The 26,487-nt window shown below is 44.7% G+C and overlaps 1 protein-coding gene across 2 annotated transcripts in view; it reads right to left on the minus strand.

Annotated features, from left to right (window-relative positions):
• Positions 1-718: 718 nt before the first annotated feature.
• The window catches only part of atp8a2 (ATPase phospholipid transporting 8A2), a 115,520-nt gene continuing 89,751 nt past the window's right edge, over positions 719-26,487 (minus strand). For both annotated transcript variants that reach the window (XM_088920716.1, XM_088920715.1), the window contains 6 exons: positions 26,149-26,205; positions 21,124-21,231; positions 11,133-11,221; positions 10,609-10,713; positions 2,081-2,172; positions 719-1,006 (listed from right to left, as the gene is read on the minus strand). In XM_088920716.1, coding sequence (XP_088776842.1) covers positions 909-1,006; positions 2,081-2,172; positions 10,609-10,713; positions 11,133-11,221; positions 21,124-21,231; positions 26,149-26,205 — 549 coding nt within the window. In that variant the 3' untranslated portion in view covers positions 719-908. The remainder of the gene's footprint in view (positions 1,007-2,080; positions 2,173-10,608; positions 10,714-11,132; positions 11,222-21,123; positions 21,232-26,148; positions 26,206-26,487) is intronic.

The following is a 26,487-nucleotide window of genomic DNA, read 5'->3' on the forward strand; positions in this document are numbered from 1 at the left end:
TCATGAGGCATTCAAACACAGAAATTAGACGAGCTGGCATGCAGAGGAAAAAAAATACAGCTCACTGTTTGCAAACTGTATTTGACAGATTTGATCTGCCTGGGCAAGGTTAGGGCTTCTAAAACTAGCCAGGGCAGCACCCACAGGGGCAGTTCTCCCTTTTAACCACAAACCTGACTGACAGAACTACACTGTGCAGTGTGGGATTCCCTCTGAAGTCACAGATGAATACAGACCAGCACGGACCTTATCAGCTTCCCCTGTCATGGAACAGCACTTAGACAATCCTTATAGTCCTTAACTCAATCAACCAGTATGTCAAGATTTGTCAAGACTCAGAGACTCCACTGTGTTGGAAGGCTGCACAGTCTGTGTCACCATTAACATTCTGTATTTGCACTGACCTGGGATACACCCGTTATCTTTCTAAGTATAATAAATGTGTTCTCTCCTCTCCTTGAATAAGCTGCAGTGTGAAGGAAATATGAGAGTTGAGTGGGGAACTCGGGAGGTGCTGTGGACTGAATAATGGAAAGGGATCTCAGCTGTTGCAGCTCGGCACAGTGCAGCTGTGCAGGACCTCCTTCTGCAGTACAGAGACCTGGACCAAGGGATAGGAGTGGGACAAAGCAGGAATGAGCAACCCCATCAGCCAGCCTGCCTGGAAATGATCGGTACACCCCAAAAAGCACCCAGCCATGACGGCGAGTCACTCGGGTTTATGTCTGAGATGTTTAATCGGTATTCCACAGGTATGCTATTGGCTAAGGCCACAGAAATGAGCATGTCATTCACTGTCTTTTTGCTGGCGGGTGGCAGTTTTCCCCACGGTGAAACCTCTGAGTCCTCTGTGGCTGTGGCGGCCCACGACGCAGTCCTGTGGCCGCTGGAGGCGGAGGCGCTTGCCACTATTCCACTTCAGAGCGCTTCCGAGTCGTGTCATAGGAGCGCACAACCTGAGACTGAGACACAGCACCATGCTCCTCCTGAGAGAAGGCATAGCCATCTGAAATGAGAGGGTGCGGAGACGTCAGCCACCGTCGGCCTGCTTAAGGAGGAATAATGACATTTCCCATCTACTCAGAATACGTGTGTGCTTTCTCCCCTCTCCTCTGTGTGAGCACTATTAACCCAAATCATCTGTGTCGCCTTTATAATCCGCAAGTGTGACTGCAAAGCTTTGTCTGTGCATGCTCGAACATGCTTTCTGGTGTGCTTTTGGAGAGAAAAGAGAGGATCTGAGCTCAGGACTGGCTCTAAGAAAACAATTGATTAACCCTCCCCACAAAAAACACAGCCTGGAAATCCAATTCCAAAGCATGCTGGAGCCCCTGTTTGTCTGCACACAGATCCCCTCTCTGAACAAGACCTTCTGAGGGCAGCTGGAGTATCTGGTGCTGAGCTGCTTCTTTCAGGCTGTTTGACACGTGTTATTCTGTGGCCAAAATAAACAAGAGGACAGGAGCAGAAAACCCCAGATCTCTGTTTTAAAACTGTTGCAAATTTCAGGGACTTTCACAAAACAAAGATAACACATAACTTTCACAGAAGGGAAGAAGTGGCTCAGTGGAAACTCAAACTAATGATCAGACAAAACAAGTCCTTGTTTTAAGAAAAGTGCAAGAATATTATAATATGATACAACAGAAAATCTTTCCTTGTTGTAAACCCTGGGTGTGGAAGAAAAGCTATTTCGTACTAAATCCAAAAGGGCTATACTGTGCTACACAGAATTCCTAAGAACATAAGAAAGGTTACAAACAAGAGGAGGTAATTTGGGTCATTATGCCTCTATTCAATCTGTTAATCCCATCCAGCTGTTTATTGAAAGAAGCCAGGGTAGTGGCTGTGAAGCATGTTCCATACTCCCACAACCCTTTGCATAAAGTAGTTCTTTGTTTTAATTCACTGCTCTGCAGTTTCAGGCTCCTGACAGCCCTTGGGTTCACTGTGTTGTTACCAAGCACACATGGTTGTTAAGTGTGGAGACAAGGCATTAAAATGTGACCGTCAAAATAAAAAGCAAATCGATAGGTCACATCCAAACTGGATTTCAGCCTGCCAGGGCTCTGTGACTTACGTGACACAGTTTGCTGGACCGAGTTGGATCGAACGAGGCTGGAAGGTGTTTTCTTGAAGACTCGAGTCAGCAGATGGGCGCGCTCATTGAGGCTGCACGAGAGAGGGAATGAGAGAAAGAGTGAGGTGGACAGGGAACGAGACAGAAGGTACGAGAGTGAGTTTTAGCAAGAATTTGATATGGTTGGGATATCACAGATTGAACGAGTGTATAGGAGATAAAACACAACCAAACTGCAGACCCAGTTTTAGGAGGAACATACTCACTAAGTTGCCTCTGAAGCCTAGTTTCATTGCAGGATTCAGCAGAATAATCGTCTAGTAAGTCAAAGCTTCAGACCAAATGGTTGACTTTGACATGTCTGAAGAACAGGACAAGGTCTGTTCATTTGGCAAGAATTACATCCTGTCTGATGGACCTGCTGATCAAGGCCCAAAGAGCAAGCCTCATGATTTAATAGTACCAGAAATCAAGTGAATCTATTGATCATGAGTCAATTGTCTAACCAAATTAAGGCAAGATATACTACACCTTTTAAGAATTTTCAAAAGATCAGTCTTAGTGTGTGAGCTGGACTTCACAGACCACCGATTTTTTTGGCACCTCAGCAGTTTAGAAGTCTCGATTTTACAACTTAGTGTGCTTCACAGGAAAGATGCTTTCAAAACCCAAGCAGGATCTGGAAACCCCAGAAGTGCCACAGCAGCTGTTTGACTTGCAGGAGGGAATATATGAGCTCACTGGCTTTTTGAGGATTTCGAGTAGGAAGGAAAGAAGAGAGCCCACAGTGCAATTGCCCTAGGGCTGATCCATACATGACAGGACTCTTACTTTAAATTCTAACAAACCATGTGAACACTCACAGGAGTTAAAGTTATATAGCAATGACAGGGGTTGGGCTGTACTGCATCTCATCTGTATGTGTTGCTGAATACCTCAATTTAAATATCCCATTAGATTGCCAAAAAAGATTAAAATAAACAACAAATGAAAGGGGAAGAAGAGGAAGGAGTGTGGGTGAGTGTTGACCCCCTGGGTCAGACACAGCCCTGAGGAGCGCCTCTCCCTGCCCATAGACATGGGCTGCTGAACATCTGGCTCTGCAAATTCAAATCACGAGTCGCCCAAACAAACAGAATAATTCAGGGCTGGTTGCAAAGGTCCTGCTGCCTCATTTGTATGACTAATTAAAAAAAGATGTGCAGCTCCATCAATTGACCCACTGGAGCTCTAATGAGCTCTGATTATTCTGGCACACAATGGAGGCCACTTTGGCCGGCAGTGTGAACTAACGAGCCTGTAATTGGCTGGTCACCATCTAATAAGGGCCAAAGTGACAAACGGGATTAAGTCAAGATGGAGGCGTGATATTAAACTGTCCCAGTGGATAAGAAGGAAATGCTGCAATTACTAGAAAATGTCCTCAAGCCGAGCACTATTGCTACTGTTTGCAAAAGTGCTGGCTTCTAGAGGAGAATGGCTCAAGAGTGATCGACAGAGTCCTCCTATTAGGACATGTTAGGACTGTACATGCTGATGCAGCACTGTGCCTTACAATAGGCTCCAGAGCCATGGGTGAAGACCACAGTGGTGGGTGCTCAATCTGTATATGAAGAACCAACTGGTTTGGACCCATATAAAAACAAATACAAAGGATTCAAGTTCTCATAATCATGCAACTCTGAAAGCAAAGTAGGTAGAGAAGTAGTATATTTCCCAATCTATGCTTATATGAGAAACTACACCTCTGTGATAAAGTCTGTTTTCATTGTTGTGTGTATAAGTATTGACTCAGGTTAATGAATACTTATGCCATCTACATAATTTAGTTTTTAATTTTTCTCTGCATTTTTTTTTGCTGACATTTAACTTCTCTCAATTGGAAAAGTGTTCACTTTGAGCATTCAGGTTTTAGTTAAAAATCAACTGTAATTCAAGAAAATGGGGACATCATTGGAAGGAGGTGAAGATTTTTGCAAGACGCTGTACTATATATGTATACATAACGATACTGTTAATTGAATGAAACCACCCTGCTGTGGCTCTTCATAAGGAATCTGGGGTTCTGGCATGTGTTTTGATCGTGTCCCCACAAAGTCAGTAACTCTTGACAAACAGGTAATTTTAGGGCATTCCCACAACACAGATGGCTTTTTTATACTGCAAAGAGCTTCTTCTTTTGATGTGTCAAACATAGCTCACTTTAGCCAGTTTTTCGCCGTGCATGTTTTGGAACAGTGAAAACAGAACAGGGTCAATGGGAGGGAGACTAATACAGGAATGCGAACGTGAGTGTGCAGGGCTTGAGGAGACAGAGGGGGAGAAGTGTCTGCTGCTAATCCGCTGATTAATAAAACATTCACTTCAGCACCGACTTCACTCTTTCTCTGTCACTCCCCCGGCACATTCACAGCTCCGCTGACACCGAAGGCTTAACCCAGAATTATTCTTACTCACTTGTGTGAGTGCATGCTGCAGCAGTAGCTATAATTCTTTAAAAATATTCTAGTTTAAAACAGTCACAATGCAATGTTGGCTGTCATTGGCACAGAGAGCTGCATACAGCTTCGTCCCACATATCATTACTCCTGTATTCTCCCAGGGATCCTCGATAGCGGAAAGCAGCAGCCAGGACCCTTCTCTGTGAAGCAGAGAAGTCAAAGAATGAAGGATGGCTTCTTCTGTATGGTTTCTAATGCCAGCATTTTCAACCAAAAGATGGGAGCAGTTCTGTCCAACGAAAAGCAAAAGACTCATGCTGAGACAATCAATTAAGAGTGTGTTGTTAAGCAGTATTTGGCTTTGCTGTTCAGCTCGTGACTGTTACTGTGGCAGAGCAGCGTGGAGTTTGAGGGCACATTAAGGTGATTTGTTTTCGGCGGCACAAATAATACAATATCCCCTCGCACGGGGAAGCAGAGCAGGGGTACTTTGTACACCTATTCTCACACAGACTTTAAAGCTGTTTCTTTACTCAGACACAAACAGGCAGTGAGTCAGACAGCCTGAAGTTGTCCATTATGCCCCTGTGGGAGAAGGCGGAGTGATACCCTGTGGGCTGGGAAGCAGAGGATGGCTGGGGAGCAGACGTATGTCCTCAGCACACTGATGCTCCCCCAGCGTATGACCCCACAGTGTGACAGACAGGGGAATTCTGCCCTCATTATGGCCAGGAACTCACAGGAGCAATAAAGAGCTGGCCCTGCACGCGGGTCTGCTGGTGTTCCCTGCTCAGTGTTGTGATAGCTGCCAAGTCAATCTGCCGAACAGCTCTTAAAGAACAGTCCCAGGGCAGGGCCTGAGCATCAGAAAGGAAATAAATACACTTCAGTCTCACACCCTTTCTGTCCAGGGAGCCTTCATTGCATTCTGTTGTTGTTTTATAACTAGCCCATCACCGTTGAGGCCAAATAAAACTGTACTGTGCTAGTTTTTGCAGGTAACTATTTTCCTCACACATGTATTCCACTGACTTTCCTTTACAACTGTTTTCCAGGATCTGTGTCCTATTTCACTTCCATCATGACTGCACTGTGCTTCTCTGTGCCTACACGGCAGTACCATTTATTCAAATGATTCATCATTTGAGAAGCATAACTATCATGAAGAAGGTCGAGAGTGAACCCTGTTGCAGGTCTGCATGCATCAGCCCTTGATTGCAGAGGGTGGTCTGTTGAAACTATGCTAACTACAACTTACTGAAATGCATTTGGAAATCCTGCACCAAATGCATTTAAAAAGTATATGTTCGTGCTGGTATTAGCTCCACCGTTCCAGGAGTATTTTTCTCTAATGCTCTAATTTTACGATCAACACAAGCTAATGTTCCAAAACTATGTTCAAGTGAAAAATAAAGCAACATTCATTTGATTTCCCTTTTCTACTTGTTAGATTTGTATCCTTAATCTTTTACAACAAGTGGATTTTTTTGCTCAAAAAGCTTTTTAAATCCCCTCTTGTAAGCTCTCCAGCCGGCCGCTGCAGAAGGCAGGCGTGAGTGAACCCGCCGTCCTGGGAGGAATTAAACCCTGTGAGTGGCCCTTTCAGATCCCTGGAACTACATCAGACAGAACAAAAGGGATTAGGAGTGTTCAAAGGCTCCACTGCAATTAACTGGTCATTAGTACAGAGAGACTTAGGAGGGGCTCTGACGGAAGTTTCTGAGCGAACAGGGGGCGAAGCTCGCAGTCCAGGCTGGCGGGGGAGCAGGACAGGAGGGCAAAGTCTCAGCCAAACTGTCTAAAGCTCCCTAATGGAGGATCAGAGGCTGCTGCCCACCGGCTGAATCGAGGTTCACCCGTCTTCCCTCACCCCCCAACCTCTCCTGCTGCAGGATAAAGAATGCTGCGGAGAGCTGCGCCCCTTGTGCCTTCTTTAGCTGGTCAGGTAGAAGGGGCTTGTCTTCTGCCGTGTGGAGTAAAGGGAGAGTACCAAGCCAGACTCGTGTTCCCCCTGTTTGTCCCCAGGGGCCTGGGCTGGACAGAGAGTGGGGAGGGGGTGGGTGCTGTGCTGGTCCTGTATCAGTGATGTGTGTACGGGTGCCATTTTCCCAGTCACTGTTATAGCAGCTGCTCTGAAACAGCTTTACTCCTGCCATTAACAGCCAACCCTGAATAAGTGAGGGAGAAAACACTTCGACCCCAGCTGCAGCAGGATGTGTCGAAGGCGATCACATCAGGCCCATCAAGAAGATCTCACCAAACAGCAGTTTACCGTGTTTACAATGGCAAAGTAATTGGTGTAATTAGAAACAAATGGAGGTTGTTTATGTTCAGCCCACAGGCGGTCTCAGTGGAAATCAGTCTATGTCACTAAGGCTGCAGCAGCACGGCCAGACATTGGGGATCTGTGTAAACACACTCACACGTTCCTGGCCCCAGGAACACACACGGCACAACATTGATGGGGCTTGCAAACTTACAAATTTGCAGATGGTACACAAACAGAGAGGTTATAAACACTGTGGGAGCAACAGATGAAATACTAATTGACTATTCAGAGCTCGGCCAACCCCTGGCAAGTTAAGCATTGTGCAGACAAATGCAAAAGTATAGAGTAAAAATAAGAGCAGCAGCACCTAAGAAGCAGCGTATATAAAAAGTATTGAACTTTATACCGTCTCTTTGTTGTCTTTTTCAGTGGGGAAGTGATAATAAAGGAGCTGCAACCAAGGCAAAAGTGCAGAATTTAAATCTGAAGGGGAGTCCTGATTGTATATGATTCAAATGATATCATGTCTTTGTAAGATCTTGTTTAGAATCTCTCATTTTTTGGTTACACCAACACAAAAATGACAAGATCTTCCGGAAAGCAGTCAAATGGTAATTCCTGGTCCCAGAAGTCTGAGAAAGACAGGTTAGTGGAACTAAGGAACAGGTGAAGGTTGATTCCATGCTGCAAGGAAAAGAAAACACAGGTTTTGTCTGAAACACTGAAGTCTGTGGAGCCTTCTTCTGGAGAATGAAAAAGGTTCCAGAGCCTAAACGTTGTGTCTCTTTTCTTTTCCTTGCAGCATGGAATAAACCTTTACCTGTTCCTGTGCAGCCTACACACGCTGACAAAGCTCCCTACTCGAACTTCTTAATAGAACGAGACCTCTTCAGTCTTGAATAGTGTTTACAAGGGGCGTTGACAGAAATATTCACAATTTTCAAGTTTGAAATAAAATGAATCAAAGGACCACGTTTAGAGCTCAGATGAGCGCATTCGGGTTTGAAAACAGGGAGCACTTCTACAGTCAAAGAATCGTGGCACTTATTGAAGCCGATTCTTTGGGTTCCTTCAAGACGAAGGAAGGGGGTGAAGAGGGTGATAAGACACTGTAAAGTGCTCACAGGTCTTCTGAGGTACACAGCACAACATAACGCAAGATAACGACAACACACCACCAACCACAACACGACACAACCACAGAACCACAGGCCGTAGTGGACACGCTCGCTGCCGTCTTCTATCTGCTTCACAGATGGAGGACCACCCAGGGTACCTGGGACCAGGAGGAAAACAGCACTGTGCCAAGAGGGAGCTGGCGTGTGAGGGTGGGGGTCGGGGGTTGGGGTGCGTTTCAGACTGCACTTCTTACGTGATCTCCACGCAAGCATGTCATCACTCAAGGCGTTCTGCGCGGAGGAATGTGGACGGAAAGAAAGAGATGGCAATGAGAAAGAAAAAAAAGAAGCCAAATACAAAGAACGATGTAATGGGTGGTGAAAAAAAATAGCACTTCAACCTCCCAGGAGGGGTCAGAGTTCAAACCAGACACATCAAAAATCAACCAATACCTGTACCTCTCTTTCTGCCTCAGTCTCCCCCTTGTGTGTACATGCACTTTTTTATATTCTAGGAAACATTGCTCATTTTCCTGAAAATGTTCACAGAATATTAGTGCGATATTAGTGAGGCAGTGTGTAGGGCACATATAGTAACTTTATGCATGTTTAGACTTAATGCAGCTAGGAAACGCACTAACAGACAGGCATACATGATTTGACTGTGGTCTGTGAAAAGATAAAAATAAAATGAGGAAGAGAACATTTTTAAATCATGTCAAACTAATTTCAATCAACTTACGCCAATGTTTACATCCAAAACATTTAAATTCCCCTTGAAAAGGCTTGTAATAGACTTCCCAATTAGGAAGAAAATAATTTTGGGTAAGCTTCTCCGGTTATGAAGATATTTATACTGTTCCTTTAAGATAAACAATGTTTATTTATACTGTACTGTTTCTGTTTATACCTGTCCCAATTCATTTTAGAAAATGTAACTGTAATTTTTGAAGTTTGATTTCTGTACACATTTGTAAAGCCCTTACAAACTTTGGAAAATCAGGTCCTTAATTATTTACCCAAACTTGCAGAAGAGCTTGCCATAGGTTTGGGTCTCTGAATAAACAGGGCTGACACAAATTTGTTCAAATAATTTCCAGCAACTGTTCACAGATGTCTGAGGTTTTAAGATGATCTGCAGAACACATACAGTTTCTCTAGCTGCAGTGTTGCTGTAAGTAATAAGAATAAAGCAGACAGTAGTACAAAACACGCCCTCTATAACAGCAGAATCAATAACCGTGAATCAGATATAGTGAGAATTATTTGAACTGTCACATTTAATTTCAATTCAATTTAACACTTACTGTTAACACTTGTATGTTTTAAGATTTGTAATATGATAAAGTGCAAAACTTTGAAACCTAAATCAACACCAATATAATTAAATAATTAAGAAAGTTCTTCATTGGGGAGGCTGTAAAAGAATTGAGTAGGGAGAAAATCTCGACTGCTTTCATCCAATTGGGCTTGTTAGTTTAACATGGTCTTAATATGTTTTTAAGCAGTTTGAAAGATCAACACGGACAAGAGCACGGATGTGTGCCTCTTGCAGTGGGGGGTGAGGGGAGTGTTACAGGTCACTGGCTACTGGCAGCGCCTGCCTGTGTGCCTGCATGCTCAGGGAGGGCCCAGCGATCCCAGCGGAAGTCCTGCAGTGTTGCTCTAACTAAAGAAAACACCGGTCTCTACCCCAGCTGCTGCTTGTCTGCTCATGGACAGGAGCAGCGGGGCAAAGGGCAGGGGGTCCCCAAGGCCAGGCTGTGGACCGGGCGGAGAGATCCCTGAAGTCCTGACTGTGAGAGACAGGGCAACGCTACGCATGGACGGGTTTTTCCTCCATGCAGCCCCCCACCAACAGGTTTATACTGCAAACGCCAAACCTACAGGCCAGAAACCTGCACCTTCCCGGGCTCCTTCTTGTTAGAAATACTGTAGAAAGGTGCTGCTTACCCTGCCATGGCAATTTAGGGTCAGCAGAACAAAAAAGAGACTTTCATCCTGACAAACAAGCATCCCAGCGAGAGCAGTAGGATTAATGAATATCACTGAAAAGACCTGGACCTGGAATTTGCAGGCTACCTGAACGGTATCAGTTCGTCTCAGCGTGTTCTAGTGGTATTCCAGTGCTGTTCCAGTCCCGCTAACAGCTAACAGCTAACAGGCTAACAGCAGTGGAGGTGATTCTCCTCTGCCTCATCAGACCCGTTAGTTTCCTCTTTAGGCTGTTCTCACGGTCAGGCTGATGGGAGGTGTGCAGTGGCAGTGAATAGCTGGTTGACCGTGTGATGACTTGGGCTAGTGGAAAATATGAAGAAGTCACTGGCCGGGATAAGAGGGCCTGTGTAAGACTTCATTCACTCAGTTTAGCATGCCCAGCATTGTTTCGCACCACGAAGGGAAAAGGGATACACAGTGGGGGATGAGGGGAGTGTTAGAGGTCACTGGCTACTGGCAGCGTCTGTTTCCCAAAAAATACATCTACACCTTCTTGAATGTTTTAGAACAGAGGAATCACTTCAATTAAGCTATTTTTAGCTTTTTCTTTTGCCGGAGGAGAGTTTTTCCAGGTAATAGGTTCCTGCCTCCTGTAGACTATTGTCTTTACACATGTCTACAAGGGCTACTGACTCCACAGTTGAACGGGTCACCATCTACACCGTCATCTCTGGGACTGCGCAGGCCGTTCCTCTGGCTCACCTGCGTCCGTTGGTGTCCCGAAGCACAGCTGCCCCTGGGTCCTGCGCCCGCGCCTCCAGCTCCTGCACCTCCTCCAGAAGGGACTTCCTGTACGTGTGCCTGCCCCTGCAGGCAACCAGAAGCCAGAGGTCAGAGTTCAGGGGTCACCCACAAAACATGCACGCAGGGGTACAACTTCTGTACAACTTCCACAAACCAACCCTTAGCCCCCAAAGAAGCCCACAGATTTCAGAGGGATTTGGAAGATCATGGAGGCAGGAAATATTTCCACTTAAAGTAAAATTAGCATGAGTGAAGAACAATGTATTTTGTCCTGGAGCGTAAGGCTTTGTAAGTGAATTTGAGAGTGAGCGAATTTCCTAGGTTCCTATGAACATTAACCTGCTTATGTCAAGAAATGATAACAGTTCATAACAGTTTGTGCCGGGAAGCCGACAGACAGACCCTCCCAGGCTAGGACAGCGTGGATGTGGGATCGCTGCGTGGTCAGTCGGTCAGGACTCCTCCTGGGGGCAGGTACTCACGCTGTCCATGCCACATCTTTCAGCAGGCACGCCATGGGGACGAGGAGCAGCCCTAGCCAGAAGCTCCAGCACTTCATCACCATTCCAGCCTGCAGCACAGAGAAAGTGGGATGTACAGCAGTTTCCAGGGAGTCTCATACTCTGCACAAAAAAGTGACTCTTTCAGTAAAGGTGCTGCTCTTCCAACAAGGAAAATGATAAGAGTATCTTGCATTACTGCCTGTTGGTTACAATCTCCAAAACTGCCGACACGTGAATATTATAAAATTTCAGTTCACATCGCAGAAAGACCTTTTTAAATGTCTGGCAGTGATTTGCAGAGGAGTCCAGGCGCTCGGTTTGTGGGAGGGGAGGGGCGGCTTGTGGAGGAGACTCAACGGAGCCAGGGTGTGGATGCAGCGTTCCTCATGAGGCAGGTGTCCTGGGATGTGGGGGCAGCTGAGAGATGTTAAATTACAGGCAGGCCTGGCACCACATCAAGAGGAGCTGATGTGCTCACACACTCACAGCAGAGCGGTGATACTGCCTCCCAGAGAGCAGTAGTGTTAATCCTTCACTGTACGATTTTTTTCTATTGGTCTATATGAAAGATTGTTATTTTTTGTCCTGCTGTATGACTACCCAATCATTTGACAATGTATTTGTCTACCAGAGAAAATTACAACTAAACTATATTTATCTACGTTCTTGGCCAAACCATTTTTAAAAAGTATGTAAAGTAAGTACACTGTTATCAGACCACCCCATGATCTATCATATTGTATATCTCTCCATTCATCTGCAGCCTTTAAAGATTTTTTTTAATTAAACAAAACAAATGAAAAAGAACCCCTCTATAGCGATACGTTCCAAAAATTAATGTTAAGTGCACCAATAAATCTATTTTTACCAAAAGCAGACACCTGTCACAAACACGTCAACCAGGCCTCAACTCTTGAACACTGCTGTGCCTCTCGATTTCAAGCTGCAGAATTGTTCTTCTGCCACCCAGAGCATCAGAGAGCAGACTAGAAACATGGAGCTGAATTGCAAAAGTTGCCAACCAGCTCCCTCAGCTTTTGTGTGTCCTTGGTAATATCATGTGCTCAGTTAGTGCTGCTCCACCAGCTTAATCCTGGACTACCGGTGCAATCATGATTGCTGCAGAAATGTGAGAAGAGAAGCACATCCTTTCTACAAACAACCAAACTTGGAGATTAAAACAATTGATTTGTGTAACACCTGTTCATGAAGTACAGAAGATGCAGTCGTGCAGCAGTCTGTACAAACATTTGCAGGATATGTAATATGCATAAGGATATGCAAAATATGGAATGCAAGTTTAATATGCAGAATAAATTGTGAGCTGTAACAACACCTCCTGACAATTATATCTGTGTCAGTCAGAAACAATATTGCATCCACAAGCCTGCAGCCCCCATGGGTACCGATAATGAAAAGAATTGATCATTACTTTGTTTGCATGTATTATGCAGAAGGATATTTAGGAAGTACAAAGGATGGAAGTGAATTACTAAATGACGACCACTGCAGAAGAAAAGCATGATTTCTATAAATATATTTAATTTAAAAAAATGTTAAACATACTCTTGCGCCTGTTAGCCACTGTATTGCTCTGCCCCTACTCCTTCTATCACCACGATACTGCTCACTGCCCATAGGACAGCAACAATTGTTGCAATTGTTGTTTTTTTATATAAAAAACAAAATCATAGGACATTGAAATCAACTGTCATAGGAAAAATGAAAACTGACATACTTTTCTTAGTAAAAAGTCTGATAAGAACATCACCTCAGTAACTGAAATGTTAGTTGCTTCTTTAGTGCCTCTTTTATTGGAAGCCAATTACATTGATTATTGGCAAGAAAGGGGGAAGGGGCCCTATCTAATTCAAAAGGCTCTTATATTGTTTCTCCATGTGATCGGTGAAGGGGCTACGCAGACCCAGGTGGACTGGGGCCATGCTCTGTCAGAAACAGCAGTGCCAGGCCAGCAGTGTGTAGTTCCTTTCTGGTGAGTGAAGCTCTGAAAAATGAAGAGGAAGGGATGTCATGACTGGTTCGTGCCCCCTAGCCCCAGACAGACCCAGTTGCCCGGTGAGGAGGAGGGTAGCAGAATGATGGAGGAGTAATAGAATAGAAGATGAAATATTATCAAAGGACACACGAGAACCCGTGGGAGAATTAAAAAGCTTTCTAAAACAGATTGGGCTATCTGGGCTCTCCCCCTTGGCTGGACAAAAATAGACCGGGGCATTGGCACCAGGCCTCCACACAAGACTGACTGCTTCTGGCCACTGGGCCCCACAGCTCCACATTTAACCACTTCAATCAAACGCCTGGGCTGGACCCTGACAGCAGAGACCCCAAGACAGTAATGGAGCAGGCCCGGGGAGACAGGGAGCGAAGCACCACACACAGGGCAGGGGCTCACCAGCGGCTGACGTCACAGCCCGCGAGCCTCTCAGGAGAGCCGTGTGTCTGCCCAGGCTCCATCATCCTGCACCACTTAATGCTGAATGCCTGCGTCTGTGCTGAGAGAGCCTTGCCCATTTCCAGCCTTGGTCCCCACAGAAGTAGACAGAAAAATAAATACAGAAATACCTGGAGAAATGTAAATGGATTTGGCTATTTTTATACTTTGCACTACGGTATTTTTAGCTATTTTTTCAGATTTGGTTCCTGCTCCCTCTTGGTTTTTTACTGAAATGTATGTGTGCTCTACACACAGGGCCTCTGCTGTCTGCCTCCATGTTTATGAAGTCCAGCTCTTGACAATACTGTCTGCAGGATGTGATGATTGAGTGATTCTTTCGATATTACCGTCCAGGGGCACTGCTGACACAGAGAGGAACTGTGCCTGGAAAGAATCAGAGGGAAATGAGTTATAACCTGTTACTCCTTCACCACTTAGGTGTCTTGTGAGTGCGTGCACAGAGATGAATCTCCTTTTTCTCTTTCCTCTTGCTGCAAGTGTTCAATGGCCAACAGGGTCTGCTATTAACAGTGGCTATAGCCCTGCTTTACAGACTACTACAGCTGCTTGAAGGCAACTGAAATGCGCAATGATGGTGCACCGAAGAAGCTTCTAGTTCAACATTTCAATACTGAACTCATTTCAACATTTCAGTTTCCTAGAAGCAGTAAGACATGTAAACAGTACTCAGTAAGCATAAGCCATTGTTTTTCACTCCATAACCGCTGACTTACTCAGAAAGAAATCTGTAGCCTAGCCTATCCGACTTCTGCTCTCAATTGCAACAAGTCTTTTTCCGCCATTGCTTCCAAATGGAACTTGGTGCCATCAGTGCAACCTGAATGTCGCTCAACGTGTTACACACGCTCCTTGTTCATGCTATTCATAGTGTACTGACAGCTGAGGGCTGTGCCACGGAGATCTTCAAGGATAGCTTCTCCCCCCCACTGGGCCCACTCTGTAATCCCCCACACCTGCTGTGGGTCCGGGTCCTGGCCAGCTGTGGGAAAGAGCGCTGGCACAGAGCAGGGAGGGGAGTAGCACAGGGCAAACACTGCATCATCCAAGCTTGGACTAAGGACAGACTGGAGGGGAAGGCCTCAAACCTGACTACCCCCAAATCCCTGCAAACAGTTGCCACCTGTCCAGCAGGAACAGGGCGCGGTGCAAGTTCTTCCGTCTCATTTTAGCTTTTTATCTTGCCACAATGACACCACATTTTACTGGACCCGATATACAATAAAAAGCTACGCAAGCAATAGGGCTCTCTCCAATAATAAACTCTCCACATCCCTGGACAGACGACACAGGTAGGAAATACGAGGAAGTGCATTTAAAACTGAGAACAACTTCTTTACACCACAGGATTTTGCAGTCTGGATCAAGCTACCCAGCCATGTTGCTGAAACAGATGCCCTGGTTTCTTTGAAGAAACTGCAGGATGAGATCCTCTGGTGAATTAACTACTAACTACTACTTCTAATGGGCCGAATGGCTTCCTCTTTCCTTTCTGGTGTTCTTATATGGACATACAGGGAGCAGCCAGGATTTATGGTTCTGTCTCAGATTGGCACCCGCTGGACCCGCTAAGCTCTGCCCACTATCCTCTCATTGGCTTTTCATTCCCAACACATCCCATGACAGGTTTTCAGCATTCATGGCAATCAAGACTTCACAAGGACCACTTTCAAAGATGTCTGACTTAGCTTCAGATTTTGCTCCAAGTTTCTAAAAACCTAAACTAGTAAGAGTTAAATATTCACAACGTGGCAAGAGAGTGATGGCTTTCGGTTTCTTTTAAACAGTGGCTGAGCTTAGGAATAAACAGCTTTCTAGATGTACCTTTTAACTAATTGCCAGACTCGCTTCTTAAAAAAAGGGGGATAGATCAGTTTTCCAAGATAAAATAAAGGGACTTTTTAAACATATCAGTCTGTATATGTGAATATTATTCCTTTAACATCACAATACTATATTGTAATAACAAAGCACTGGAAATTGGTATGATTGCATTTTTAATTAGACTGGATTTTTTTAAAACAGTAGCTGAAATTTCCTTCCTACTACTTTCTCCACACACCCAGCCACAGACTAGAACTTTGTTTTTCATCTATTATGGATGCCCAGTTGATGAGAGCAGTTCCTTAATTAGCTCAGGTTAGAACAGAGCAAGTTATATAATTTGATACATCTTTATACTTTATGTCAAATGGAATTCATCAGCCCAGAACCACAAAGTGCTACATCAGCCACCCCACACCATAAGGCACCGGCATGCTCCTGGAGGAGCTCATGGTTAATTTGCAGAAAGAAGGACTGGACTTTGATACATCTGTTTAGACAGAGACTCTGCAACCTGCCTGCTCCCTCCACCACATGATAACTTGGGCAGATCAGTAAGCTAAAGACAGATAATTCCTCTAGTCAGTGCCCTGAAGGTCAGGAAGCTGGTCATGCACCAATTGGAGATTATCACACATCTGTCTCTTCAATCTTCAAGCTGCTCCTCTTACTGAAAAACTACTTTAGTGTTCTGGAGGACTCCTCCAGAAATATAAGTACCTGTCCTGCTGGTTTTCCAAGGCACTTTTAACCTGAAAGCTTGCACACCTGGATTCATTCTCAGGGTCCTGGTTCTCAGGGATATTGTCAGCCATAATTAAATTTGTTGTTTGTTTTAAGACACTTTTCTGATCACCCAGCATCTGTGGGTCGGCTGGCCATCGAGTGTCTTTGCCCAGGGCTCCTTTTTTTCTGCTGTCTCTCCTAGGCTGACACTTCACAAAAGAGAAGGAGGTGGGCCTTTAGCAGATTTACCCACATGCTGAGGGAAACATTAGTGCCTTTGTGAAGCACACAAAGCATGCTGCTCCTGACCAGGCCTTGACAATTAGCATCTTCTCTCCCTCTTTTTTTAAAGACCTCTTCCTTCTTCTGCCAAGCTCCTATCTGCCTGCCCTGGGACAGGAGTGAAAAGGGGGGTCAGTGAGATGTTAATTTTGGCAGGGTGAGTCCCATGGCACAGGGGTTTTAATGAAGCCGACAGCCTGGGTCCCGGCGACCCTGCAGCGGTAATTAGAGAGATGGTTCTTCGCGGCTATGCTAACGAGCGGAACGCCGTACTGGGGATCCTCTGGAGAACACGCACCATAATAAAATTGCAAAAATCAGCTCCTTTTCTGCAAGAATAGAGTATAGAAACGCACGGATTACGGAATTAAAAAAGACAGAGAGCTGGCAGGTGTTTAACACTGGAGGAAAAGGGCTTTTCTTTCTGTACGAAGCAGTAAATGTTCACTAAGGAAGGACGCACAGGTCACAGTCGTGGAAACTGAGAGGGAAACGTTTCAGTTTCCTCGGCGTTGTTGACGATTCAATGATTCCAGGAACCTACTTAGGGAAATTTACAGTCTTTCTTTTAAAAAACACAGAAGACAGCGATATACAAATCAAGAAGAAACTGGTGAACACAGGTTATATTGGCTTTACAAATGAACAACAGCAATGAAATGTCCTGAAAGCTTTGTAAAGTTCAGATACATACAAGCATTAGCATTTATACATTGAAGAGGATGAAAATGAATAAAAAAATTGGTGGAGTGAGGTAACATGTTAGAATATAGAGTATATCCCATAACAAGGTCAACATGGTTTGGCTGACTAGGCAAATATTACTAATACAATGGAGAACTGACACACACACATTGCACTATGGACCCCCTAAGCAGGCTGAGCTGAGATAACATCAGAGCAGGGCTTTTTCAATTAGCTCTCAAGGGTCCAAGTGAGAGCTCTCAGTGCTCTTGCCCAGGGGTATGGCGGGTTTAAGCACTGAGATTAAGAAACCCGGCTGGAAGGAGGATTCTTCCTGGAGGAAATCTGTGGGGTTTACAATGCCACCCTCCCCCCACAAGCAGATGTAAACCCCCTTTTACACCTGGCTGCACTCTCTTAGTCTCTTTTAATGCAACTTTCATACTTTTAATCCAGCTGCTCTAACCTGATGCTCAGTCAGCTCTGCTGCTCTCCTGTAACACACAGATTAGGAGGGATACAACAGGACCGCTGAAAAAGTTTAATGCAGATCTACAGGTAGGCAAATGAAAACCCTGGCTGCTGTGTACTGTACATGTCTTAGACTGTCAGTGGAATAGCCGTATAAACTGCACTTGACTGAGGGATTTATTGCAATATAAATACAAGTAAAGAGCTCGGAGCAGCACACACAGCAGGGCTGCTTTTACAGGTCCAGCAGGATTCCCATGGAAGAAGAGGGAGACAAATGAATAAAAAAAGCTTACATCTGCTACATGTGCTACTTTTACAGTATGCACAGATGTATGAAAATATACTTGTTTGCACATGCTAGGTGACAATTAATTAGTTATTAATTAATACATATTATGAATGACAAATATGACAACAACAAGAACAATTCTTGATTAAAACCTTACATGAAATGTAAGGAAGTGTGTTCCGAAAGATTTTATTTTTCCTTTAAGCCCCATGCACTACCCACTAATCAGGCATGACATTTGCACGGTTCTAAGACTGAATTTGTTCACAAAAAATCAGGAAGGTTTAAAGGATGACTTTGACTTTTGTTTGCAGCACATCTGTGTCTCCACTAGAACAAAAACAAAAAAAACAAACTAAAAGCATCTGCACAGCCTGCAGCTTTCTCTGAAGATAGGAGCAAACGAGAGGAAGACAGATAGAGAGATAGAGGGAGAGGGAGCGATGGAGAGAGGAAAGGGGCAGGCGATCTCTCGGCCCCTGCATTCCTGCCGGAGCCCTGGAGAAATGGGAGCCCCAGCAGCTGGCAGGATTTATTTGCACACATTCCTGACACAAATTGAATTAATGAGGGTAATTGAGCTCAGCTAGTGTCGTCCGCAGGCTCACTGTGGCAGCTCGTCTGTCTCTCTGTGTCCTTATTTATCTCTCTCTCCCCTCTCCACCACTTGTGCTGCCCGCCAGCCCGCGGGCCTGGCTGTGCGCCACAATTAGAGCCCCCTCTCTGACACAGCCCTGTCCATCACCGCACAATGGGAACTGCCTGGGGACCTCATGGCCTGCCTGCACCTTGCGCACAGCCTGGGGAGTGTGATTAGGGATAGCCCGAGGATGTTGTGCCGAGAGAGCTGGTGTGTTTTCCTGACACTGTCTCACAGAGATCCCTCCTCTCTCCACTGTCCCTCTCACCCCACACCAGGGGCCCCTGGGTGTCATGTGGTCCTATACATGTCAGCTGTAACTGACATGCAAACAACCCTCTCTCTCTGAGTAAACAAACACCAAGCTTCCTAAACAAGCCATAAAGAGACGGGGGGGGGTGGGCGAGGGGCAGGTGTAGGGCACTTCTTTCTGCCCAGCTCAGTTACGTGGCCTCCCAGGGAAGGAGAGTTGGCTGCTGAGGTATAAATCATCCTGGCACCAGGACGTCTTCTAGCAACAGCACCCAGTGGTCAGGCCAGGGCTGCCATTTCTGGGACACTGGGGAAGCTGTCAGCAGCTGCTCACGGTTCTGTCTACAGCCATCCTCACCAATGACAGGGAACTCAGGCCAGGTGCCCAGTCAGCCCTCCCATAAATCATGAGGGAAGCAGCAATGAAGATGACCCCTGGCACACCGTGCCACACGATAGCAGAGACACCAGGGGCTGAGCAACCGATGTGTCCCTCACACGATGCAGACATTAGACAGTGCTGAATTCATTTCAGCTACAAGTAAACCACTGACTACTCCTCCTGCTGAGAAATGGAAAGTTTGTCTTTCTCCTTATTCAGCGGAAAATTCAGATTCATGTCTAAACCTTCCACAGCTAAATCTCAACTACTGTATAGAAGGTAAAGAAAGACATTAGCTGAGCAAAGCACATTGTCATTTTTCATTAAAGCTATTCGTATGAAAGGTTTTTTAAAGATCATGTAGTCAGGACCTTTTCTGAAGGACCACACCTACGACAGCACATGTCCACGGTCACCACCCTGAGACAGTGATTTGGAAATTCTGGTCCAGGGGGAAGAGTGCCACCTACTGATCCACCACCACTCACAGTGGCAACCTGGTCTCTCATCCCAATACTGACCTGGCCCTGCCTTGCTTAGCTTCTGACTTCTGACAAGATCAGAAGATTGTAGGAGGTTGGAAACAAACCCCCGGACACAGTAGGGGTTTGAAGTTGAAGTTGAGCCTGTGGTATCCTTTAACAAATGACATGATCACTGAGCTACCAGGATCTAAATGAGTGAGTGAGCTAAATAGCCTCCTTTCCTTTATTAACTTGATGTCTGTTAAGCAAAATCAAAGACATGCAACATTTAAAGATTCAGAAAAGCAGCACCTGTGAAGAGAAATATTTAAACAGGGAAATGGTTTACTCGATGAGTGATATCTCGGGAAAACTTACCAAGAGGAGCAACCAGAATAATAAAGTTTAAAAAGATAGGTGTAGTGATCTATGTGGCACTGCCGAAGTGAAGCTTGATTTTACTTTTGAAAGAACAGAAAGAGGTTCAGTACTGTTCTGAGAGTGCTGCTGAGAGAGGTATGGTTTAGGCTCAGAGAATGCTTGATAAGAAACCTTTAATCTTAACCAGTGGACCACCCAGGCCTGCACTTATAATATAAAACAACGAGCTTGAGAACAACAGAAATCAAACTAAGAGTAAAACCAGGCTAATGAGTGCAGCTGGCTGGAGCAGGGAGCATGTGTCCCTCCCTCCTGGAGTCTGCTTTCCCAGAGCACACCGGGGGCACAGCGCTGGCTGAAAGTAGGGCGGCAGGCTCCCCCTGCCAGCTTGTGAACAGGTGATCGCAGCCCACAGCTGTCAATCTCTCTCCTCCTGCCCCTCCCCCTGCTCTCTCTCTCCTAGTTCAGAGAAACCCTCCAGAAACAGGACGCACAGCCAGTATAAACACTGGAAATCTTGGAAAAACTTATCTCACAGCAGCTTCCCGATTTCAGGAAGAAATTTCAATTACATGCAACACTGTTGCTTTAGTAACATAAAAAAAGGCTCAGTCTTTCAGAAAATGTATTTTCACATGCCTTGCTGGAAATGTTATTTTAAGTTTCTTTTAAAGCATAATGCATTACAGTTACAGATACTACTGTAAATTAATAAGATGTTAAGAGAAATTGCTTTTGAGAGCTGATGTGTTACTTTACAATGTAGCTGTACACACAAAGATATCTGTAACTAACTTTTTAACATTATTTCCGTCCCTCTTTTTGTACAAGTAACTTGTATCTGAAATGGATTGCTTTTTTAAGGAACTTTGTCCAACACTGCTTGCTGGTAGAGTCAGCAAACCTGTACTATTTTAAACTAGGCAGATACACTGTACAAAGGGACAGACATAAATAGGTGGATTGCTAGTTGATCCAACAACAACATGACTAGGGCAACCTGAAAGTCTTTGGCTAGCAAGCTGGATAGACAGACAGACAGCAACAGTGTTCCTTTTCGGGAATGCTTTGCCCAGAATGTTTTAGAGGAAGGACTGACCTGTCCGAGCATGTCCGGCGCAATGGGAATGGCAGGCCAGATGGCAGAATAGACCGCGAAGAACACCATCCACAGCAGCATGCTGCCCCACACAGCCAGGTGGCTAAACTGCAGGGAAGCAGAGAGCGCAAAGTGAAGGCGCTGCACGCGGGCAAGGAGAGAAGGATGCGACTGCAAACGCTGGAAGAACAGTTCACTTGTTTTCACTCTTTGATTCAGAGAACATGTTAGGGCTGTGAAGGTTAAAGATTTCCCCAAGCCCATAGATTCTCATTTCACCTCTGACGGCCATGATCACACCGATCTCCCCCTCTGCGTTCTCAAAGTAGGGTTTCTTAAACTCCTTAACGACAGATTTGTTCTCTCTATTCATTTCTAGGTTTTGTTTCACACCTCTCCTCACCTCTCTCGACCTCGCACCACTTGATTGGCCACTCTGCCTCTCCCCTGCTCCTGCCTCCTCCTCTCTCCTGGCTTCTGTTTTCCAACGCTATATTATCTTTGCTGACTGCCCTATCTCTCCAACTCCCAAAGAAGGCTCCACAGCCGAAACGTTGTGTTTTCTTTCTTCTCTTTTCAGCAGGGAATAAACCTATTATTTGTTCCTTTGCAGCCTACGCGCACCTGACGCAGCTGCCCACCTGAACTACTTGTTTTCACTCTTGAAACTTTGAACATTGCGTGCTGAGTGACCGTGGGTCCCCTGTCTTCCCCTCAAATGAGGCAACTGTACAATTTTCTGCAGACTGAAAAAGATGCGAAGGAGATCCTCCCCTCTAAGCATCCAGAGAAATGAAAAACGCTATGAGGCAGCTCCCACACCCAACAAAGGCAGGTGTCCCATTTTAACCCGTGGATCATCCTTAATCTAACACAAACCCCTCTAAGCACCTCTTGATTGTAGTGCAGATGAGTGCAAGCAGAGTGCTGAAAAAAGATTGTAGAAATCGACCCATTTTTCGATGGGTATAACTTTAAACCTGCAGCTCAACATCACCTCTGGGAGGGTGTCTCAGCTCCCCAGCATCTGGAGTAAATGTAGGCAGACACTGACAGGCTGTGCAGAAATGCAGTCTCTAGCTCATAAAACTTCCCCAGCTCTCAAGGTACCTCCAATCCACTGCTGCTACAAAAGCATTTCTTTTTTCATTAGGACTTCTGTGTCAACAGTTTAAATTAACATTAATTAGCTGCTCATTAAGACCTGAGATGAAAAAAACGGAGACAGAAAAATTTCCAATTAAATTTAAAGTTTAACTTGAAGTTCCCTTTTCCCTTCCTCGCTTTCCCCTGCTGACCACAACAAAGAGTGAGCTGCTTCCTCCGCCTGAGTATCAGCAGGGATTCAGGGCTCTTTCTCAGATAATTCATTTTTTCACCCCTTTCATTTTGAGGCACAATTAATTACTGGACAGTGATGAACACGTTGAGCCTTGTTAAACCTGACGATAATGAAACAATGAAAGTGATATTTCGGGGTTTTTTTCTGTATAAATCCACAGTGCTGGGGGTTACCCAGGAGAGGATTTTGAAATCAGGAAGGGGGAATGTGTTAAACCAGAGCTGCACAAATGAGAAAATAATGATTCTTGGCATTTTGTCAAGAACCTTTCATCCACCCAGATCCCAAAAGGGCTTCATTTACAAGTAAGAGGGGACATGTTTCACCCATTGTTAAAGAGCAGCACAAAGTTGGGTGCATCAGTGGCTTAGCTTCACAGCTGAAAAGATAAAGAAGTAAGAAATTACTTCACCACACTGGGAGGGGAATTCATTCTGGGTTAACACCTCCACTCCCACAAAAAGTATGATGGATGCCATCTCTGTGGGTGCTGTGTGAGCTCAGGTACCCCCAATATTTACGATCATGTTATTGTTAAAGCAGGAGTGAATGCAGTTTTAATTTGTACCGGTTTGAGGTTTGAGAGTTTCCCATAGGATTGAGCAAATACAATGGTAAATAACTGCTATGTCTTGTGTCAGACTTGTCTCCATCGTCAATATCTCTGACTCTTAATTTTGATTCAGTTGATCTATTGTTTAACGACGTATCAGTCTATCATAAACAAAGTGCGTCGGATCAGAAAAGGTCCTCGGGCAGGACAGCTGCTGTCAATGAGAGAATGGGCGATATTTCAGCAAAGAGGACATCAACATCTTTCTACTATAAAAATAACATCTTCTTACGTCTTAGTTCATTAATAGGAAATGCTTCATTTTTTGTGTTAAGGTGTGAAGGGGTAGCGGAGAAATGCTTTGTTAAGGTGATTAATTTTGAAGAAGAGCACTCCCAAAAATGTAGAAAAATTTGGTACCGTGGAATCCTTAACGACCACAAGGGCTCAGGAGGACTCAATTTTTAAATCTTAAAAAAAAACAAGGATAGCTGCTCCTATAACACTGTCTACCATCACCCAACTGGGCATTAGTTTGGAAATTTCAGGTTACAGGTCTGCACACAATCCACTTTCAGTGGCAGTCTGGTTTCTCACTGAGGCCTCACATTCAAGAACTGTCCTGCTTAGCCTCTTCAAGATGGGTTAACTGCTGCTTAGATTTTTAAGGCTGATCTCCAGCAGATTTAAGGGAAATCTGATCACCAATAGCTGCTTAAGACCCACAGGTAATGCTGAGCTGCTCCAGTTGAGCTATTAACAATGTCTGTATTGCAAAGGAACACACAGCTGCAGTTACAAGCATCATCAGCCTCTGTTATAAACCAGCTAATTTACTGCACCATCTTTATTAGTACTTGAAGTGGAAACACTGACCCTAACACATACTGTATATACACCATTACAAGCAATATTATATTAAATGAATCATATTTAATTATTATATTATTATATCATATTAAATTAATGAGTGAGTAACCATTTGGAGCAAAGTGTAAAAGATTATGTCTGCAATTGTAAGATAGCAATTATTTTAACAGATTACGTTTTATGCACGGTACTTCAGTCAGACTCTGTACGTTTGTATCCGTTTTTGTATCCTCTTAGCCTACAGAATGCCCTCACGTCTGAGTGAGTTTCATCTGAATGCAGAGTGGATCCTGTCCCGGCCTCTGTGCAAGGCGACGCTGAATTCAAGAGCCTCTGCGCCTCATTACCTGGCTGTGCGGCTGGGGACAGCTGAGCAGCAGGCAGCGCGCTGGGGGCGACTGCCTGTGGTAATGCCGTCCCCTGGGAGACAACCCCCTGCACCTCCCTCCCTCGCTCTCTCGCTCGCTCTCTCCCATCACTGGTGTTCACCTGCCCTGCCTCTCCGCCCCTCCCCTGCTCCTGTGCTCTGCAGGCTTCGCACACTGCAGGAATGTTCCTTCTAATGGGTGAGGAGGATTTTTTAAACTGTCTGTTAAGCTCCCTGCACCCCCCTCCCCCTTCCCCCCCGAGGGCTCCCGGTAAGAGGCACTGGGGACACATTAAAGGAAGGAGCAGAGCTGGAGCTGTGAAAGAGCTCGTTATTCCCACAGCGAGCGGAGCTTAACGGGCAGGGAACGTGTCATCCTTCTCCGAGCGCCCTCGTTAATAAAGCCACTTCAATTAGGAGATTCCAAATCCCCACAGCCTCTCCCTCCGGGGTGCCCTGTGACCTGCAAAGCGAATTTCCCACCGAGACGCTCTGAGAGCACAGCTTCCATCTCTATTATCCCAGAGTGGCCATTTTATCCCTCCGACAGTGGAGGTGACGAGAATTCATTAAATCTCAAATAAGGATTTTTTAACCTTCATGACAAAACTATTTTAGAGCACCTCATAAATCAGTTGTCACCAGACGAACACTATATTCATGCACTGAATTAAACACGAAAACAGACAATTTTATATGCATTAGGGAATTCTCTAACCCCGGTGTTGTTAGCTTCTGTTTTGTCCTAAAACACTATAACAGTGAATACTGTACAAATGTGTTCAAAGGTGTACAAAAAGTGTGAATGAAGACAGAATCAAACATACATTCAATATTATTGAAAAAAAAAATATTCAGAGATCTCAGTGCCTGTTCTTTGTTTAAAAATGTTTGGATGAAGATAAGACAAGAATTCAAATGAATGCTAAACTGCAGAATAGACAGGAACCAATGGGTGTTTATCCTGGCAGTGGTAACTGATATAATAGGAATGACTCTTCTTCAGATAAAACTAATGGAAAAAGTACAAAACTTGTTGCTTGAAAATGTTTTCTGGTTAACTGGGTCAAAGACAATCTACCAGCTATAAAAAACTGAAATTCACCCCCCAATCCAGTAGTGAGGGTGTAAGGAGTCATTCCTGAAGATCTAGAAGCTTGATTATCTCGTACTGATTCTCTGGTAATCCGGTGAGTGTAACTGGAAACTAGCACATCCTCCAGAAGAGAAATATGTAATATGATAAACTCAACATAAATATGCTGTTTATTATTTTAATTTTGATGGGCTTATCTATTGTCATAGCTTTTATATATAAGCATACTTTTAATCCCCAAAAGCGAATAAATAATTTGTTAAAAAATGAAGACACACAAACTAAAACTTTTAAAAAATACTAAAAGCTGTGTCCTGTTACAAAATGATTTTTCAAAACTGAAAGGTTGCACACATCCACTCACAAGTGGAATGACCTGAAACACTAGTTGAATCTGTGGTATTTCACGTTTAATGGACTGCATTGTTCTTAAGCAGAGCTGGGGACTTTCTGTGCTGTTCAGGGTTAAAGAAGAAACCTGTGCAGTTCAGTTAAAATGACTTGACTTCAAGTGAGTTCTGGAGCATGAGCTAATCTGACTCTCCGTACTCTAGAAGCCATTCAGAATGCTGAGTTACTGACCCCTAGCTATTTGAGGTCATGTCAACGATAAACTGCACTATAGAAACTATTGACATTCTTTGCTACCCGTCAATGCCCATCAAAGGAGAAGAAAACTAGTGAAAAGAAACATTTATGGCATCAGTTTAACCTGGTGCACGCCAGCTGTTTGTAAAGGGTTTAAAAGGCAGAGCTTGTGGTTCAGCAGACACAATATAAAGTGTGGTGGCACTCACTCTGGTCCAGGCTGTGGTTTCCAGGCCAGCTTTCAAGCAGACGGTCACCACCACGTACTGCGGAAAACACAGGAAACAACCCTTGACTGCGGCCAAGTGGACAAAATGGACAAGCTTTTGCACTTTGGCTGAAACCATCTACCGCGGGGACCCAAACTCTTTCAAAACAGAAACTTAAGGTGATTAATTACCAGGGTGGTGTGTACACACTGCAGAGCTGATCAATACAAAGGCAGTCTTGTACATTATCTCACATGGTTTTCAGTTATCGTCCAAGTGTTCACAAGGCACAGAGATGTTTTGACTAAATGTTTACAGAACCATCTAAAAAACCTCGCA

Source organism: Atractosteus spatula, chromosome 7, assembly GCF_055471065.1.
Source record: "Atractosteus spatula isolate fAtrSpa1 chromosome 7, fAtrSpa1.hap1, whole genome shotgun sequence".
In the NCBI taxonomy this organism is placed as follows: domain Eukaryota; kingdom Metazoa; phylum Chordata; class Actinopteri; order Semionotiformes; family Lepisosteidae; genus Atractosteus; species Atractosteus spatula.